Source organism: Oncorhynchus nerka, linkage group LG14 (genome assembly GCF_034236695.1).
Source record: "Oncorhynchus nerka isolate Pitt River linkage group LG14, Oner_Uvic_2.0, whole genome shotgun sequence".
In the NCBI taxonomy this organism is placed as follows: domain Eukaryota; kingdom Metazoa; phylum Chordata; class Actinopteri; order Salmoniformes; family Salmonidae; genus Oncorhynchus; species Oncorhynchus nerka.
In genome coordinates, this window is record NC_088409.1 from 73,700,358 (window position 1) to 73,720,584 (window position 20,227).

General features: G+C 43.0%; 1 protein-coding gene across 3 annotated transcripts in view; it reads right to left on the reverse strand.

Annotated features, from left to right (window-relative positions):
• Positions 1-17,695, reverse strand: part of LOC115141858 (endothelial cell-selective adhesion molecule-like) — a 78,951-nt gene extending 61,256 nt beyond the window's left edge. For all 3 annotated transcript variants that reach the window (XR_003865413.2, XM_029681149.2, XM_029681147.2), the window contains exon 1: positions 17,199-17,695. Coding sequence is in view for 2 of the 3 variants with exons in the window: in XM_029681149.2 (XP_029537009.2) it covers positions 17,199-17,253 (55 nt within the window). In the remaining variant the exon portion in view is untranslated. The remainder of the gene's footprint in view (positions 1-17,198) is intronic.
• Between the last annotated feature and the right edge of the window lie 2,532 nt (positions 17,696-20,227).

Sequence of the window (20,227 nt, forward strand, 5' to 3'; positions counted from 1 at the left end):
GTCCAGGACCCAGTTGCACAGGGTGGGAGTCGGGACCCAGGGTCTCGAGCTGAGGGTACTACGGTGTTAAATGCTGAGCTGTAGTCGATGAACAGCATTCTTACATCGGTATTCCTCTTGTCCAGATGGGATAGGGCAGTGTGATTGCGTCATCTGTGGACCTTTTGGGGTGGTAAGCAAATTGAAGTGGGTCTAGGGTGGAGGTGATATGATCCTTGACTAGTCTCTCAAAGCACTTTATGATGACAGAAGTGAGTGCTACGGGGCGATAGTCGTTTAGCTCAGTTACCTTAGCTTTCTTGGGAACAGGAACAAGGGTGGCCCATTGAATCCCTCCTGGACAGGGCATCGGCATTCCAATGCGATTTCCCGGACCTGTGCTCCACGATAAAGTTAAAAGGCTTGCAACTCCAAAAACCATCTAGTGACGCAGGCATTACCATCTTTGGCCGTGGCCATCCATTTGAGGTGGGCATGATCTGCATGAAGGTAAATTTCCTCCCCAGTACATAGTACTTGAGCTTCATTAAGGCCCATTTTATAGCCAGACAATTTTTCTAGGGTCGAATAGTTTCATGTTTGAGTAACTTACGGCTGATGTATGTCACGGGATGCTCCTTGCCCCTTTAAATCTGAAACAGCACTGCGCCAAGGCCCGCCTCGGAGGCATTGGTACAGACCCCAAAGGGCTCCTGAAAGTTGGGTGACGAGTACCAGTTCCACACAGAGCCTGCTGCAGAGTCGAGAAAACCTGGTCCGAGTGACGTGGTGGGGCAGGCGTCGTCTGGTCATGTCATGGAGAGGTGCAGCAGTTGTGGCAAACTGGGGAATAAACCGTTGATAATACTCCACCAACCAAAGGAAAGTTTACCTGCTTTGTGGTGGGCGTCAGCCAGGTTGAGCGCTAGAGCACCTCTGTGGAGGTGGTTGTCCTTCTGGAAGGTTCTCCTATCTCTGCAGCACTCCACCAAATCAGGCCTTTATGGTAGAGTAGCCAGACGGAAGCCGCTCCGCAGTAAAAGGCACATGACAGCTCACGTGGAGTTTGCCTAAAGGGCTCTCAGACCATGAAAAACAAGCTTCTCTGTTCATCTGTTCTGATGAAACCAAGATTGAACTCGTTGACCTGAATGCCAAGCATCACGTCTGGAGGAAACCTGGCACCTTTCCTCACTAATGCTTGTGGCTGAATGGAAGCAAGTCCCCGCAGCAATGTTCCAACATGTAGTGGGGTAGAAGCTGTTCAGGGTCCTGTTGGTTCCAGACTTGGTGCACTGGTACCACTGACCGTGTGGTAGCAGAGAGGACAGTCTAGGATTGGGGTAGCTGTAGTCTGACAATTTTTGGGCCTTCCTGACAGTGCCTGGTATAGAGGTCCTGGATGGCAGGGAGCACAGCCCCAGTGCGGTCAGGTGCCTCGCAGTTGATACTTTAGAACTGAGGATCTGAGGGCCCATGCCAAATATTTTCAGCCTCCTGAGGGGGAAGAGGTGCTGACGTGCCCGTCTTTACAACTGTGTGTGGACCATGTTAACGCAGAGGAACTCGAAGCTCTCGACCTGCTCCACTAGAGCCCCATCAATGATGTTTTAAAAATGGCACCACACTTTAAAATGGCGAAGGAAGAAATGGCAGCAGTTTTACAGGCACCTAACCAATTGTGCTAGTATGTGGGGTTTTTTGCGTTATTTGTAACTTATTTTGTACATAATGTTTCTGCCACAGTATCAGGACAGCGATCACTCACCCTGGATTAGACAGATTTTTTCTTCAACAAGCAGGACATACCGTTAACATCCCCGTTATTGTCAAGAGAAAGACGCAAGTACAGAGGACACAGTGGGGTGCCTCGTAAGGATACGCAGAAGGCGAGTGGGAAAGCTGCAGTTACCATCAATATTACTCGCCAATGTACAATCATTGGACAAGGTACAATCACGAATATCCTACCAACGGGACATCAAACTGTAACAGCTTATGTTTCACGGAATCGTGGCTGAATGATGACATGGATATTCAGCTAGTAGGATATACGCTGCACCGGCTAGATAGAACAGCACACTCTGGTAAGACGAAGGGGGGACATATTTGCAAACAGCTGGTGCACGAAATCTAAGGAAGTCTCTAGAATTTGCTCACCTGAAGCAGAGTATTTTATAATAACTCTTGGCAAATAGTTTGGTCTACAGCTTCATCTATACTTTTCGTGGCTGTTTATTTACCACCACAGATGGATGCTGGCACAAAGGCCGCACTCGGTCAGCTGTATAAGGAAATAAGCCAGCAGGAAACCACTCACCCAGAGGCGGAGCTCCTAGTGGCCGGCGACTTTAATGCAGAGAAACTTAATCAGTATTACCTAATCTCAATCAACACGTTAAATGCAAAATCAGAGGGATTAAAAAATATATATACAAAATTCTAGATCACCTGTACTCCACACAGACGCGTACAAAGCTCTCCCTCACTTTGGTCATTCTGACCACAATTCTATCCTCTTGATTCTGGCTTACAAGCAAAAATTAAAGCAGGAAGCACCAGTGACTTGGTCAATAAAAAGCTGCCCAGTGACACCAGACGAACTAAATCACTTCTATGCTCACTTCGAGGCAAGCAACACTGAGGCATGCATGAGAGCACAAACTGTTCCGGATGACTATGCGAGTACGCTCTCCGTAGCCGACGTGAGTAAGACCTTTAAACAGGTCAACATTCACAAGGCCACGGGGCCAGACAGATTACCAGGATGTGTGCTCCAGGCACGTGCTGACCAACTGGCAGGTGTCTTCACTGACATTTTCAACCTGTCCCTAATGGAGTCTGTAATACCAACATATTTCAAGCGGACCACCAGTGTTCTTGGGCACAGGAACTAAGTCAACCTGCCTAAATAACTACAGGCCTGTAGCACTCACGTCCGTAGTCATAAAGTGCTTTGAAAGGCTGGTAATGGCTCACATCAACACCATTAACCCAGAAACCATAGACCCACTAATGTACATACAACCCCAACAGATCCACAGATGATGCAATCTCTACTGCACTCCACACTGCCCTTTCCCATCTGGACAAAATGAACACCTACATGAGAATGCATTGACTACAGCTCAGCATCCAACGCCATAGTGCCCTCAAAGCTCATCACTAAGCTAAGGATCCTGGGACTAAACACCTCCCTCTGCAACTAGATCCTGGACTTCCTGATGGGCCACCCCCAGATGGGGAGGGTAGGTAGCAACACATCTGCCACGCTGATCCTCAACACAGGAGCCCCTCAGGGGTGCATGCTCAGTCCCCTCCTGTACTCCCTGTTCACCCACGACTGCGTGGCAAGGCATGACTCACACCATTAAATTTACAGACGACCCAACCCGACAACAAGACAGCCTATAGGGAGGAGGTCAGAGACCTGGCCGGGTGGTGCCAGAATAACCTATCCCTCAACGTAACCAAGACTAAGGAGATGATTGTGTTCTACAGGAAAAGGAGGACCGAACACGCCCCCATTCTCATCGACGGGGCTGTAGTGGAGCAGGTTGAGAGCTTCAAGTTCCTTGGTGTCCACATCAACAAACTATCATGGTCCAAACACACCAAGACAGTCGTGAAGAGGGCACGACAATGCCTATTCCCCCTTAGGGAACTAAAATGATTTGGCATGGATCCTCAAAAGGTTCTACAGCTGCAACATCGAGAGCATCCTGACTTATTGCGTCACAACCTGGTAAGGCAACTGCTTGGCCTCCGACCGCAAGGCACTACAGAGGGTAGTGCGTATAACCCAGTATATCACTGGGGCTAAGCTGCCTGCCATCCAGGACCTCTATGCCAGGCGGTGTCAGAGGAAGGCCCTAAAAACTGTCAAAGACCCCAGCCAGACAGTTCTCTACTACTGCATGGCAAGCGGTACCGGAGCACCAAGACCTAAAAGCTTCTCAACAGCTTTAATCCCACAAGACTCCTGAACAGGTAATCAAATAGCTACCCAGACTATTTGCATTGTCCCCCCCAACCCCTCTTTTACGCTGCTACTCTCTTTATCATATATGCATAGTCACTTTAACCATACCTACATGTACATGCTACCTCAATTAGCCTGACTAACCGGTGCGCGCACACATATATATATATATATATCCTTGCTACGTTTATGTTCTTTTTTTTCTTCACTTATCTATTGTTCAACTAATACTTATTTTTTATTAAAAAATGACACTGTTGGTTAGGGCCTGTAAGTAAGCATGTCACTGTAGGTCTACACCTGTAAATGACAAATAAACAGTTTGTTTTCCTGCCACCACACTGCCAGGTTGCATAGTGCTTTTAACTCATGTTTGACACATGATTACATTCTGCATGTTCATTTATACAGTAATTAATATTCAACATGTGGAATAACATGTGTCAATAACAGATTTCACCTGTATGGCTACACTTTACTTTTGAAGTGCAATCTCAGATCTTATAAAATAACTCAAGAAAAACTAAACTATTGTATTTATCATAGCGATTATGGAGTAACATTAAAACAGTAATATGCCCCACCAAAATCAGACAATACAGAAAAAACTAAAATTGCTGAAATAAGTCAATCAAAAGAGAATAGATTAACTGATAATTGACAGACACTGGTATAGCAAGAAGATCTGAATGCCATGACGCAAGAGCCTGTGTGAGTTCAAATCCCAGGTGAGCACATTAATTACTGTAGGAAATGAACATGCAATGTAATCTGTCGAAATTATTACATATTTGACACATTATTTATGCAGAAGCACTGTAACTAGCTCCCCTTTTCTAGTTGAACGACCATATGAGTCAAGTTGAGCAAACACATTTTAAGTTGAGAAAACGTAGGCACAAATTCAGTCAAGTTGGGTTTGGGCCAACCAAAAAAAGGCTGTGGAATCAATTAATTATTAGTCAGTGTACGGTGAACGAAGCTAGTTGAATCATGACTTAAGTTTTCAGTTGATCGTTCTCCGGTAGGGGGTCCTGCGTGTTCTGGGCATTACTGACTAACTAAAATTAGTTGAAAGATTCTTTTTTCTTTGACTGAACGAGTCAAAATGATCAGAGTCAGTAAAATTAGCCAAACTTCACATCACTATTTCTGCTTAAGGAGGTGTCTACGCCGCAGTGACGCTGATGGAAGAGAGGGAGGGTGCAGCTTTCCCATTTGACAACAGAAGATGGACCAATAAAATAGTCAAATAGAAAGGCTGCATTTTCAGAATGTGATGTTTATATGGGCCCAAAATATTTTTGGTGTGAGAACATTCCACTATTACTGCTGACATATGGAGATTGTGAAATTACAATGCAAAAATATATGACAATGCTCTCCTTTAAGTTCTCCTCTATTTCAGAGAAATATTGTCCAAATGACCGAATATAATTTGACAAAACCTCAAATGCAAACAGAGTTAAAACGGTGTCAGAAAGAAGTTTGGTGTATGTGTAGGAAGGTGTACACAGAACATATTTGTTGTTTTGATTGGCAGGAGGAGGAGAGGTTTGGTGTATGTGTAGGAAGGTGTACACAGAACATATTTGTTGTTTTGATTGGCAGGAGGAGAGGTTTGGTGTATGTGTAGGAAGGTGTACACAGAACAGAAGAAGTGACGGAGACAAGACCAAAAAAAGTCACTGGAATAGCTTCAGTGGATTGCAACAAGGGAATGTTTTATCTAGGATTGCGGACTGCCTCGGACATGGAAGGTTTGAGATGGAAGTTACTTGAAGACTTTCTGATGTGGATAGGTACTCCAGGTGTGAAATTAGAACAAAGAATTTCATTAACCTTTAAAAATTACAATGTGACTTCTCAAAGAGTGAGAAGAAACTGGTTGAAAGTTATGAGACAGAAAGTGACAACCTTTTATACAATTTTCAGAATCCATTGCTGGTAAAGTGCTGCAAAGAATTCTGACCAGCTGTCTGTGGCTTGAGACCGATTCAGTCCTTTCCAATAGGTCCAGACATCCTAGTATAGCAGTGCACATGGCTGCACTGATGAATGTGGTAGTGATCTCCAATAAAGTATGAGAAATTCTATGAATGCCTAGCCACAATCTGTATCTGCTTTCAGACAATTGCTCCATTTAGAATGGTGGATGAAAACTCCAATAAATACTGACATGCTCGGTGAGTGGAATTGTTTGTGTGACTGCACCCTTGAAAGAATACAGGGGGCTTCAAACACCAGTCACAGAGGTGGACTCATGTTTATGCAGATCACGAGCCTCTAGACCTGGGGCATGTTCAGCAGGACACACCGTTTTGGAACGTTCAGATGGAAATATGTTATGTAGAACAAACATCTCTTTCCAACATGCAGAGCAAGGAATCATGTCGGCTTTCTTCACGGCATTTCTATCTGCAATGTTTGGCAACTGAACGTGGCACTGGTTTTACAGTATGTGGCCTGAACCTGCCTGTCTGAAAGTGCCACCGACTATGATACAGAACCTAAAGATCTGTGTCAGGCCTGACTGGCCACAGACATTCAGAACCAGTAAATCAATTCCCAACAACCCTTTCTGTATGCATCCGAATCATCAAACCCCAAAACGTACACTTGGTGATCCATGTCTGACAAAGGAGACGTCTGCTACTCTGAGTACGATGCCTCATTCTGTATTGAAAACATGGACTAATAGTAGTGCTGCATTAGAAATAGCATCAGAGAGCAGAATACCCACTAAGATAATTATTTTAGAAGTAAAGCCATTTTGAATAATTACAGCCTGTTCAATAACAGAATGATTTGAGACAACCGAACAGAAAAATGCAATCAGTTTCAGATTTGAAACTATCAAACAAATATGTCCCTATATTTTCAGAATGAACTCCATATTTTATGGACCTGAGGTATGGCAGATGCCAAACCACGTGAATGGAGTGCATACTAGGACTTCATCTTAGCACCTGAACTGGAAAATACTTTAAGGGAGCCTGAGCAAGACCTGTGAAAATGCCAATGGTTACTGGGCTTATCAGGTCGAAGCAGGTTTCTGAGAAGCAGCCCTGCACGCATCAATTTAGAGAGCCAGCCAGGCGACCTCAGGGCTTGAAATAGAAATGACAAGCTCAAAAGTTTCACTCCCAAGAACATCTAATAAAAATCATTCTGTTTATTTTCCCCCGATATGTAACCTAATTTCTCCTGTTATCAAATATATATTATATCACTCTGATGAAACGTTCCTAGGAGCCAATGACGGCACAAATACATGTATTTGGTTTGATTAGACATTCTCCATTCAGTCAATAAGGTTGTGTTGCACGTCCATAAAAGTAATATAATCTACCAGGACTTCCAAGGCTCTTAGCATCGTCAAATGTCTTGACTCAGGGGGACTTCACACTTGATAATTCCAATAGCCAATGGTCATTTGAAAAGCAGTTTGTCTGGAATGGCACTTGTAAATCTATTGGTCTGATTTCCATGATTGCGTACCGCTGGAGACATAATTGAAGAGCAAGTTGTATCCAATTCCCTGATCTGAGATCTAACATGTTCATATTCTGGAATTCCTTATTGACTTAGATAACATTGTTAGGGAGGGAGTCAGTCCAACTAGGAAGTAAGGGGTCTTTATTAAGAGGTAAATTGAAACTGCAGACGACTAATGAAAAGCCTATTGTGGAAGAAAGCTGCATCCCACTTAAAACTGAACACACCGATTGGCATGTTTTTCTGTTGATTATTAGAAAAACAAGATTTCAGTCGGAGCTGTATTTCCTGACCGATTGTGCATTTGGTTAATTATGTTTTTCACCCACGAGGCACTATAGAAGCCTATTTCCCTTTCTCAAAATCCCCAGATTGAATCTAAGATAAAAGTGAATTACAGATTTCTTGAGTTGATGTTTTTTGCAGAGGATGTTTTAGTTGCACAATTTCACAGGTGAAGGTGTTTGGTGCAGTATTTCTCAAGTAAGACGTGTTGTCTTATGTAAACAAATTCAGAGCTGCTGAGCAAGTCTCTCTCACGGTCTATGCTATTGGACAGAGTGCAATCATTGTAGCTGTTCATCGCATGTTAGTTGGCAAATGAACATCGTTAAATCAAAACCCAACCTTCAGTTACCCATTGTGATGCACGGCTGTTCCAAACTCAGTTTAAGCATAGACTGACTGACTAAAATTATCCTATTTACATGTTGTAGTCAATTTTGACCCCAGAATAACTGTTTTCCACAAAGTCTCACTCATGAGAGAGAAGCATACTTAGCTGGCTGTAATCGGTGTTGGACAACAGCCATACCCCTGTGCTGATCAATCCCCTGCAGTAGCCTCCTTAGAAGGTCCTTAGCCTCACAAAACCTGGCATGTAAGGTCTAAAGCCTGACAGCACCTTCTAAGACCAGGTCACACCCCTCCTGATTTACCCCATCCACCTGGCCCGAGGCCTGCAGCCGGTAGAGAGGATAAAGCATGCCTCGCCCGCACTCCTCAATGAATACTAATCTCTCATCTCCCCACAGCCAAAACCATCAATCCTCCCTCCGCCGTTCCAACATAGCCATCTTCTGCCCTTTTCCACTGACAAACCCATCTAGCTTTACTCAGCAAGCCTATCATCCATCATTACATAGCAAACCAATCTCCAACAGCTCTCTACCACAGACCCATCCTCTGCTATTACACCCCCGGATCACGTCGCTCTACAATTACACACAAGTAATCTTCCACTCGCTCACTACAAAACTCTTCACTTCGACCCGGTAACCCGTCTCCTACTTGCACAACAAAGTCGACAGAATAAAGGCAGGCTTTACGGACACACCACCACTTTCCACACCTTTATACCCTGCCTCGGAAATCAATGGCAAGCCATTTTAAAATGTCAATGAAAGATGCTTTTAGAGATTTCGGTTTTAACAAAGGGCTGTTTGTGTTGGTACATTAGGGGGAATAACAGTTCTACAGCTGAGACTAGACCACCAGCCTCCCACCTCACTAGGCTCAACCTGATTGTGATGAACTGCAAAAGAAAATGCAACACTATGTGCAGAATGTGGATTTGTTCTGATTCATGGCATGTATGGTAGTATACACTAACAGGGATGATTCATAAAAATGTGTTTGTGATCTTCCATTGATTGTTTTGATCCCTGAAGCCCACACTGCTCTCAGTTTGTCTGTTTGATCGAAAGGAGATTCTACCCCATTAGTGCATGTTATTTTCCCAGGATGCACCTGGCCTAAATCACCACCCGAAGCCAGGGAGCAAATGGCACGTCGCTTGCGCAGAGATCTGCCATTTATGATTGGACACCGTGATACCGTTAACCCCTGGACATCAAGTACTCCAACTGACATGCATTGTATGATAAGTGAAATTGAGCCAAACGACATAAAAGTCAATACTAAAAAATGTGAATAAGTGAACCGAAACTATTGAGGCCAAAGCAAGGAGGACTTTATTTTTTTATGAGCATGGCCTTATATCTATTACAGATTATTGGATGACTGTCATTCATATTTTATTCACCCAGTTCAATTTAACGTCGATAGGTTTAGGCTACTACTGTAAATGATTTTCCAATTTTCCCTATACCCATTATGAGGTTGCTACAACCTAGCCTATGAATTAAAGTATACAAAGTAGATGCACACAGGTCGAGATAAAAATTTGATGTTACAGACAGTGACACATTCAATAACGCCTTGCACACCCTTGCCTTGCCATTAGTCTAACATTTGCAAACAAGAGTTTCTATTGGACAAATTCAGGTATATTTATCCCTTTTGCTTCCGCTTAAGAAACATTTTAACAGAATCGGCAGAATGGAAACCCTTGAACACACATCGTTCACTCTCACAGCAGCCACATTGCATCCCTTCTCCCATCTATGCACTCTCTTCCTCTCACCTTTGTTTGTGAACTTCAATGCACAATATCTCAGCTGTATGTGACCAGGTGAAAAAACCTTTCCAAGCCAAACCATATCATAACCACTACACACAGCCTACACTGTGGTCACCATATTAGTTAAAGTAACGTCATAGGCAACACAGTTAATAGAACTAACGCGATAGTAAAGCCGCTACAATTATGCAGTAATGTTAGTGTATAGTCAGTACGCAGTTTAGCAGGCAGTTACACCAGCGTGCCCTGGTTGCAATACATTTGTAAAAACCAAAAGCTTACCTTGACTTGGAAGAGTACCAGTGTTCTGTTGGATATAGCCAACTAGCTAACATAGCATCCCTCTGTTTGAGCCAGGGCTAAATAGGCAAAACTTATTAAATCTCTCCACCACTCTTGCTTCGCCTTCATTTTTGAATAAAATAATTTGTTAAAAAATGTTAAACTATTGTCTTTCTCTTGGAGTCAACTACTCACCACATTTTTTGCACTGCAGTGTTAGCTGAAGCTTATGGTTTCAGTGATAGATGAACTTATCTGATCCTTTGATTGGGTGGACAACATGCCAGTCAATGCTGCAAGAGCTCTGATATGTTTGAGGACGTTCTCCGGAAGTTGTCATAATTACTGTGTAAGGGGGTGAGAACCATGAGCCTCATGGGTTTTGTATTTAAGTCAACGTACCCAGAGAACAGAAACTAGCTGTCCTCCGGCTACACCATGGTGCTACCCTACAGAGTGCTGTTGAGGATACTGTAGACCATTACAAAACAGTGTTTTAATTAATTGTTTGACGACACCTCAGGATGTGTCCCAAACTCACTAAAAGTGGCAGTAATAAAGCCTCTTGAAAAAGCCAAACCTTATATCGAATCTTCCACTCCTCTCAAATTTTAGACAAGGCTGTTGTGCAGCAACTCACTGCCTTCCTGAAGAAATGCTTCAGTCTGGTTTTAGACCCCATCATAGCACTGAGACTTACCACCTTCACAAGTGCAATGACCTTTTAATGGCATCAGACCGAGGCTCTGCATCTGTCCTCGTGCTCCTAGACCTTAGTGCTGCTTTTGATACCATCGATCACCACATTCTTTTGGAGAGATTGGAAACCTAAATTGGTCTACACGGACAAGTTCTGGCCTGGTTTAGATCTTATCTGTCGGAAAGATATCAGTTTGTCTCTGAATGGTTTGTCCTCTGACAAATCAACTGTAAATTTCGGTGTTCCTCAAGGTTCCGTTTTAGGACCACTATTGTTTTCACGATATGTTACCTCTTGGGGATGTCATTCGAAAACATAATGTTAACTTTCACTGCTATGCGGATGACACAGCTGTACATTTCAATGAAACATGGAGAAGCCACAAAATTGCCCTCGCTAGAAGTCTGTATTTCAGACATAAGGAAGTGGATGGCTGCAGATGATCAACTTTTAAACTTGGACAAAACAGAGATGGTTGTTCTAGGTCCCAAGAAACAAAGAGATCTTCTGTTGTATCTGACAATTAATCTTAATGGTTGTGCAGTCGTCTCAAATAAAACTGTGAAGGACCTTGGCGTTACTCTGGACCCTGATCTCTCTTTTGACGAACATATCAAGACCGTTTCAAGGACAGCTTTTTTCCCCCATCTACGTAGCATTGCAAAAATCAGAAACTTTGTCCAAAAATGCAGAAAATTTTATCCATGCTTTTGTTACTTCTAGGTAAGACTACTGCAATGCTCTACTTTCCGGCTACCCGGATAAAGCATTAAATAAACTTCAGTTAGTGCTAAATACAGCTGCTAGAATCCTGACTAGACCCAAATAATGTGATCATATTACTCCAGTGCTAGCCTCCCTACACTGACTTCCTGTTAAGGCAAGGGCTGATTTCAAGGTTTTACTGCTAACCTACAAAGCATTACATGGGCTTGCTCCTACTCTCAAATCTCTGATTTGGTCCTGCCGTACATACCTACACGTACGCTACGGTCACAAGACACAGGCCTCCTAATTGTCCCTAGAATTTCTAAGCAAACAGCTGGAGTCAGGGCTTTCTCCTATAAAGCGCCATTTTTATGGAATGGTCTGCCTACCCATGTGAGAGACGCAAACTCGGTCTCAACCTTTAAGTCTTTACTGAAGACTCATCTCTTCAGTGGGTCATATTATTGAGTGTAGTCTGGCCCAGGAGTGTGAAGGTGAACGGAAAGGCTCTGGAGCAACGAACCGCCCTTGCTGTCTCTGCCTGGCCGGTTCCCCTCTTTCCACTGGGTTTCTCTACCTCTAACCCTATTACAGAGGCTGAGTCACTGGCTTACTGGTGCTCTTTCATGCCGTCCCTAGGAGGGGTGCATCACCTGAGTGGGTTGATTCACTGATGTGGTCATCCTGTCTGGGTTGGCGCCCCCCCCTTGGGTTGTGCCGTGGCGGAGATCTTTGTGGGCTATACTCGGTCTTGTCTCAGGATGGTAAGTTGTTGGTTGAAGATATCCCTCTACTGGTGTGGGGGCTGTGCTTTGGAAAAGTGGGTGGGGTTATATCCTTCCCGTTTGGCCATGTCTGGGGGTATCATCGGATGGGGCCACAGTGTCTCCTAACCCCTCCTGTCTCAGCCTCCAGTATTTATGCTGCAGTAGTTTATGTGTCGGGTGGCTAGGGTCAGTTTGTTATATCTGGAGTACTTCTCCTGTCTTATCCGGTGTCCTGTGTGAATTTAAGTATGCGCTCTCTAGTTCTCTTTCTTTCTCTCGGAGGACCTGAGCCCTAGGACCATGCCTCAGGACTACCTGGCATGAGGACTCCTTGCTGTCCCCAGTCCACCTGGCCATGCTGCTGCTCCAGTTTCAACTGTTCTGCCTGCGGCTATGGAACCCTGACCTGTTCACCGGACGTGCAACCTGTCCCAGACCTGCTGTTTTCAACTCTAGAGACAGCAGGAGCGATAGATACTCCTAATGATCGGCTATGAAAAGCCAACAGACATTTACTCCTGAGGTGCTGACTTGCTGCACCCTCGACAACTACTGTGATTATTGCTGGTCATTTATGAACATCTTGGCTATGTTCTGTTATAATCTCCACCCGGCACAGCCAGAAGAGGACTGGCCACCCCTCATAGCCTGGTTCCTCTCTAGGTTTCTGCCTTTCTAGGGAGTTTTTCCTAGCCACCGTGCTGCTACACCTGCATTGCTTGCTGTTTGGGGTTTTAGGCTGGGTTTCTGTACAGCACTTTGAGATATCAGCTGATGTACGAAGGGCTGTATAAATACATTTGATTAGAATATGTAGTTTTATCTAAAAATGATCACATTTAAATGTTTTCCAATTTTTATGAAATTCACTCCACTGTCTCCGTCAGTAATTGGCAGAGTGGGGTGATAGTGGTGTGGCCTCACTGGCCTGTATTCCAACTCCTCTCACTGGCCACCTAAGCCTTCCGTTCCCCCCACCTACCCTCCCCTGCCTTCCTACTCCCTTCCCTCCCATATCAGACCTCCCACGCCTGATGCCTGCCCTCCTCCACCTTCCCACCCCTGCATCATTAGTCACATGAGAACAGGATCTAGATGGAGATGTGTTGGTGGTGAAGTGCTCCTGTCAAGCTGCAGCTGTGGCAGCACACACACCGCCACCTTTACTGCAGTCTGTGTGCCTCAGCTCGCTTCACTGCCACACTCAACTTCATCGTCAGAAACGCTCTGTTTCCTTCCCCAAAGTCACACTGTACCGTAGTAAAATACAGTACAGTGATTTATGTTTGTATGTTTGAATGAGTATTATTGTGCCACGAAGACAGGCCTATTTTCAACCCATTAAACAACCATTGTAGGCTACTTTTGTCTTGCTGCCAATTCAGGTCAGACCCATCAGCAGATTGACAGTGTATAAAAGGTTACTGTATGCTATTCTGAAGGGAGCTCAAACAAACAGAATGGAAAAGAAACACAGGAGTTTATATTACAATACATATTCAAATATTAAAACTCAGTAACATATTCGCCCATTCACTGTCAGTAGGAGCTAATGATGTGAAATATTGACTTTAGGTGCTACACGTCCTAGCTGCATTGTGGGGGTTATATATATAATAACAATAATAATAAATTGCCACAGCTAGCTTGGCACTAGCCTTGCTAATGATCTCTGCTGAGAGAGGAGCCAACTCCGAGGTACTGGCTCCCTCTGTGCCATCTGCCACCACTGTTACTATGGAACACATGTGATTTTGCTAAATTCACATTTAGACAATAGTGAACACATGTAAAAACCTCTGGGGGTGGGGACAGTACGACTGTTCCATCAACTTTAATACCAAAGAGTTTTGCCTACCATAAAGCACTACTTAGTGATTAATTGCTCACATGGACCCAACAAATTCACATATTTCAGGATATCTCCTGTTATGGTTTGACAGGAAGAGTTGGGTCTGTCAAGAGTGGGTGAAAATGCACATTGTTGATGAAATTTCACTTCCTTATGTTATAAAATACATTTTACCAAAACAAATCAGCAATCAGCTGTCTCAAACAAAGAAAACTGTCACATAGCAATGTTATTATCATATTTTTTCTGTCAGGCCTAATTGGCCAGTTTAAGTGTGACATTTGCACTAGCTGTCAACCCTGTCAGTGTGTTTATTGACATGAGGCTTCCTCAATCCAATAGGCCCCTAGCCTAATTTTACTGCTTTTCCTCCCCAGCGAGGAAAAAAAGCTTATAGATCACATTAACGCCTTCTCCTCCACAAGGTACAGATACAGGTGTATGGCTGACACTAATGGCTAACACAGAATAGCAACATAATATAATAAAAACAGGATTTTTTTTTATTTCTCCCTCTAAATAGCCTGGGTATGAAATACAATTCCACAGATAATTCAGTCCTAATCTGAGCATAGCAACGGTGATAAAAACATGCAAAAAGAAAATGACATTTTGTTTCGTAAATGGAAGCTCTCCATTGACAGTAGGCTAGGTTAATGTTAGGAGGCAACAACTTCAGCTGGGTGAGCATTTAATAGGCCCCATCATGTGCACGCATTAAGCACACACAGAGATATACCCATACACACTCATAAACTAGCAACAGTGTAATCACCTTCCTTATCTAGCAGCAAACTGTAGTATCAGGGTCTGACATCTGCAGAACGTTATGGGGGCCGAGTTGAGCAGTTATAACTGATAGCCCAGAGCAGTGGTTTTCAAACCTATCCTCTGCGACCACCAAACGTCTCACAACTGTGTTGTAGCCCTGAATTGACCTAATCAAGGACTTGATGATTAGTTGAATCAGGTTTGCTAGCTGTGGAATAGTTAAAACACATGGAACGGCTGGGGGTCCCAGAGGAGAGGTTTTAAAATCCCTCGCCTAGAGCCCTCAAATTCATATCTGACCTCTAAACCAGTTCCACTGTCCCCCCACCATTCTTCCCCTCTAATCAAGGACTGATTTGGAGTACTCAAATCTTACCCATAGAGGTCTGGAGTACTGCTAGTTCTGTTTTTACCTGATAATAAATTGCTCCCACCTAGTGTCCAAGGTCTACATCAGTCAATGATTAGAGGGGCAGAATGAAAAACAAATTAATTAACAAAGCAGTGGAACTGACTTCGAGGTCCAGAATTAAATTTGAGGGATGCATTTAATACTAACAAACAGGAAATGCCTTTTCTGGCTCATGCAGTTCAGTTGTCCACCCTTATATACTGTTATCCTAATTTATCAAACTCCACCCAGGTGTCCTGTCCTACGGCATAGATGATAAATCCTCTGACTGGAGGAGCCAATGGTTGCTGTCAATCCCCTAACATCCTATGTAAGTAGGACAGATGGAAGTAAAATAATGCTGTGAGTTGATGAGTTCATGTTGGCCATGGCCTATCCTACAACACAGGGTTTACTCCAGGCTGAATGGATAGTGTCATGATGAACACACTCCAACTCCATGTTTGCCATTTTAATCCCAGCCTGACGTGAAACCAGTCCCTTAGCCAGTCTGTCGTCATCACTCGCGTTTTAATCTCATCAACCAAGACCGCCACCCGGGCCGGCCGGTGAATCTGTACCTTGTCCTCGCCTTGTTAAAACGCCAGGGCAAATCAGAGGATTACAACCTCCTTTGACTTCAGCAGCGTGGGCTGGGCAGCTTAGCAACAACCACAATGCTCATCTCACTGTGCTGCTGCTGGTAGTCAATCTAGTATGGGGGTTTCCTCAACACAAAATAAGTTACAATATAAAACATGCTTATTTTGTTCCCCAACTGGTGGCATGCGGGTGATTTTACTTGGCCCCCCAAGTTTGAGAAACAAAATAACTGTAAATACACCAGCAAATCAGCACCAAGCAATTTTTGGGGGGGAAATATTTTCCAAAGTATTCCCACACAGAGATCTGTGTGATTGTACACAAAACGTTAGCAAGGTTTGAAGTGATTGTTTTAATAAAATATTATCTGTTTGAGGTTATTGCAGTCAATTTGCACTCTACAAATGATTTGTAATTATGTTCAGGTCTCCTAACCATCCGCTCAAGAAAACAAATCGGCCTGCGGCTGAATCTAGCTGATTAAAAACCATCAGAATACCATCAGAGTAACAATGCAATTTGATAGTTTGAACTGTCCTGACAGGTGAAGGGATGCATGTCGTAGCCAGTGAGACAGCATACCTATGAGCACACCGCATCTTTCTCCCCTCCACTATTGAAGAAACCAACACCTGGTTCAATTGTGCTTTGAAAAACAACAGCCACCTAAAAAACTTGTACAGGGAGTAATAAGCTATCTACTAGATACATTTTCACTTCAGGGGCGAAATCTCAGGAGGCAATTTCTACAAACTACATTACAACACTATTGTAACACCATGCACATGCGTTTGGGCCAAACAGTGGATCTCACATGTCTAATTAATATATATTTATTGATATCAAATACTGTAGATTTGGAGCCAAGATCTACTTTTCGTCATGCTAGAACACTACACTAAAGAGCGAGGTCTTCACACGTTTTAAGTATTCATTGGCTACATCATATTTATAAAACAGGTGGTACCTTACAGCCATAGCAGTTCGACATCTTATAAACAATTTGTGAAATTGCCTGAGGGATTTTCCAATGCCACATCTTCTGAAAACTACACAGAACCACTAAATGTGAAAAATAACGTATACCACAAGACCGTAACCTAACAGTCTGTATGTGTAAATAAATGACGCATAGAGCTGGAACGACAATAATGATTGAAATAGTAGAAAATGTGTCATTTGTTAACATAATCAAAAAAAACAAAAGGGTAAATAGAATAGTTGCGGCACAAAATTATCTTACCTTGAAAAATCCATAACAATAACAGGAGCGCTCGGACTCTCCCAGACATCGCCATTGCCCAACATGAACCGCACGTGCCCTGTGCAAGACAAATAGCAAACTTGTCTACAAAGGGAGTGGGCGTCTGTTGTCTTTTTGAAGTTCGTCTCCTGTTCAGTGGGCTTTCATCCGCTCCACTTCTGGCCAAAGTGAACGCGGAAAGCAGAACTTAGACAGTATAGAAAGGTAATAGTTTATGAATTATTTCAGCTTTCCCGTCCGCCGAGCAAACATTGCAGAGAACTGGCGCTGGTACACTTCCCCCGTTCACGGTCAAATAAGAAACCATTTGTCGAGAAGTCGACGCTCTGTTTCCCTTGACTTTACTCATGAAACCCTTACATATGTGCTGCTTTCCATTTCTCTCCAGAGTTGAAATGTAGACAGTAGTCTCCCCTCCTTACCCTCGAAGTGGACAGTTATAACGGGTCACCTGCCCGCCTGCACCTGTGCGCACATGAAACGCCCCGCCCCCTATCATTATGGACATGGTTTAATTTTGCACTGGTTGTTTTTATACTTTCTACTCTGTAACATCTATACACAAGAGTAATAATCTATAGGACGAATTACTATGAACTAAGGCTTGTAATGAAGCATTATTAACTGTGGAAAAAAGTTATTAAAGGCCCAGTGCGTTCAAAAAAAGTGATTTGCCTGTGGGGGGGTTTTTCAGTCAAAGGTTTGGACACACCTACTCATTCAAGGGTTTTTCTTTATTTTTACTATTTTCTACATTGTAGAATAATAGGGAAGACATCAAAACTATGAAATAACACATATGGAATCATGTAGTAACCAAAATAGTGTTAAACAAATATCTATTTTAGATTGTTCAAAGTAGCCGCCCTTTGCCTTGACGACAGCTTTGCCCACTCTTGGCATTCTCTCAACCAGCTTCATTAGGAATGCTTTTCCAACCGCCTTGAAAGCGTTCCCACATATGCGGAGCACTTGGTGGCTGCATTTCACTCTGCGGTCCAACTCATAACAAAATGTCTCATTTGGGTTGAGGTCGGTGATTGTGGAGGCCGGGTCATCTGATGCAGCACTCCATCACTCTCCTTCTTTGTCTAATAGCCCTTACACAGCCTGGAGGTGTGTTTTGGGTTGTCCTGTTGAAAAACAAATGATAGTCCCACTAAGTGCAACCGGAGGTGCAGTTAACTCTAATGAACGTATCCTCTGCAGCAGAGGTAACTCTGGGTCTTCCTTTCCTGTGGCGGTCCTCATGAGAGCCAGTTTCATCATAGCGCTTGAGGGTTTTTGCAACCTCACTTGAGGAAACTTTCAAAGTTCTTGACATTTTACGGATTGACTGACCTTCATGTCTTCAAGTAATGATGGACTGTCATTTCTCTTTGCTTATTTGAGCTGTTTCTTACATAATATGGACTTGGTATTTTACCAAATAGGGCTATCTTCTGTTTATCACCCCTACATTGTCACAACACAACTGATTGGCTCGAACACATTAAGAAGGAAAGAAATTCCACAAATTCACTTTTAACAATGTAGTCACCTGCATTCCAGGTGACTACCTCATAAAGGTGGTTGAGAGAATGCCAAGAGTGTGCAAAGCTGTCATCAAGGCAAAGGGTGGCTACTTTGAAGAATATCAAATATCAAATATATTTTGATTTGTTTAACACTTTTTTGGTTACTACATGATTCCATGTGTGTTATTTCATAGTTTTGATGTCTTCACTATTATTCTACAATGTAGAAAATTGTTTTTTTTTAAATAAGAAAAACCCTTGAATGAGTAGGTGTGAAATTGTGAAATTGATGATAATGCCCTTTTAGTGTAAGAACTGTTTGAAAAGACAGGCTGACATTTCAACCTGGATCACCAGACATCACCGGGTGGTAAATGAGTTAATAGACCAATAAGAAAGAGTTTCAAACCTCTGCCAATAACAGCTAGTTTTCAGTTTTCCCCTCCTCACTCAGACCACTCCCAGAGAGTCCTAGCAAAATTATTTATTTCTCAATTGCTCATTGCTAAGAAGCTGTTTTTGTTTCTTTTTGACCATTTTAATTGAAAACAATCACAGTAAGGTACTTAATTGTTGCCCAAAAAAGATTTTATATTGAAATAAAAATGGCTGCATTGGACCTTTAAGGTCAAGTGCTAAGGGGATACAAGCATTGGCCTACAGGCTTGTCAAAGATCTAAGAAGATACGCATGGCAGTGGCCTGTCTTCTGAAGGGATAGGGTGTATGGAATAATGCTGTGAATGAGCATGGAGAAAATTATTCCTGATTTGTACTGAAATGTATATTCAGGTCAATGCCATAGATAAACCGTTTCAGGGATTTAGTTCATACTGAAATTTATTCCAGATAAAGTCTATAAAGATGTGAAATCAGTTAAAGTGCATTACCTGAGTCTCATTTAAAAGTTTACATATAGGACACATTTCTTTTTGGCATGTAAAACTCCCCAGGAAACATTAACAGATAGTTGTGTGAGAGGACAGATAGGAGCACGAGCTAGGCTTTTAAGTTGTAGTGTAAGTCTGAGGTCCTGCCTCAGCTCATAAATGGGTTGTCAGGTGAAATATTCATATCTGCGTGGCCCATGTGTTGTTTTAGTTGTTGGATGTAATGGATTTATTACATGATATCAAATCCAGCATCTTTAAGACTGATCTATCCTCATCTCGACCTGCAGTGAAATACACAACAACCATGACTGCCACCACTGCTAACCTCAATCCACTACCTCATCACATCAGACCTGTGTGTTCCAGAACTTAGAGTTAATAATTGACTGGCAGACTCTTGAATTTTTCATGGCCTCATATTTTCGGTCCTGCTTTTCCTGCTTTTTAACATTGCCAGCCAATTTGACAGAGGTCATAGCTTCCGAATAATATTTTCACTGGCTATAAAATAGAGCTTCAATTAATAACATGAGTTGTTATGTTACACCAGACAGAGTCACTAGCTCGTCTGAATGAAGGTGAAATGTGACTGTCTGAGG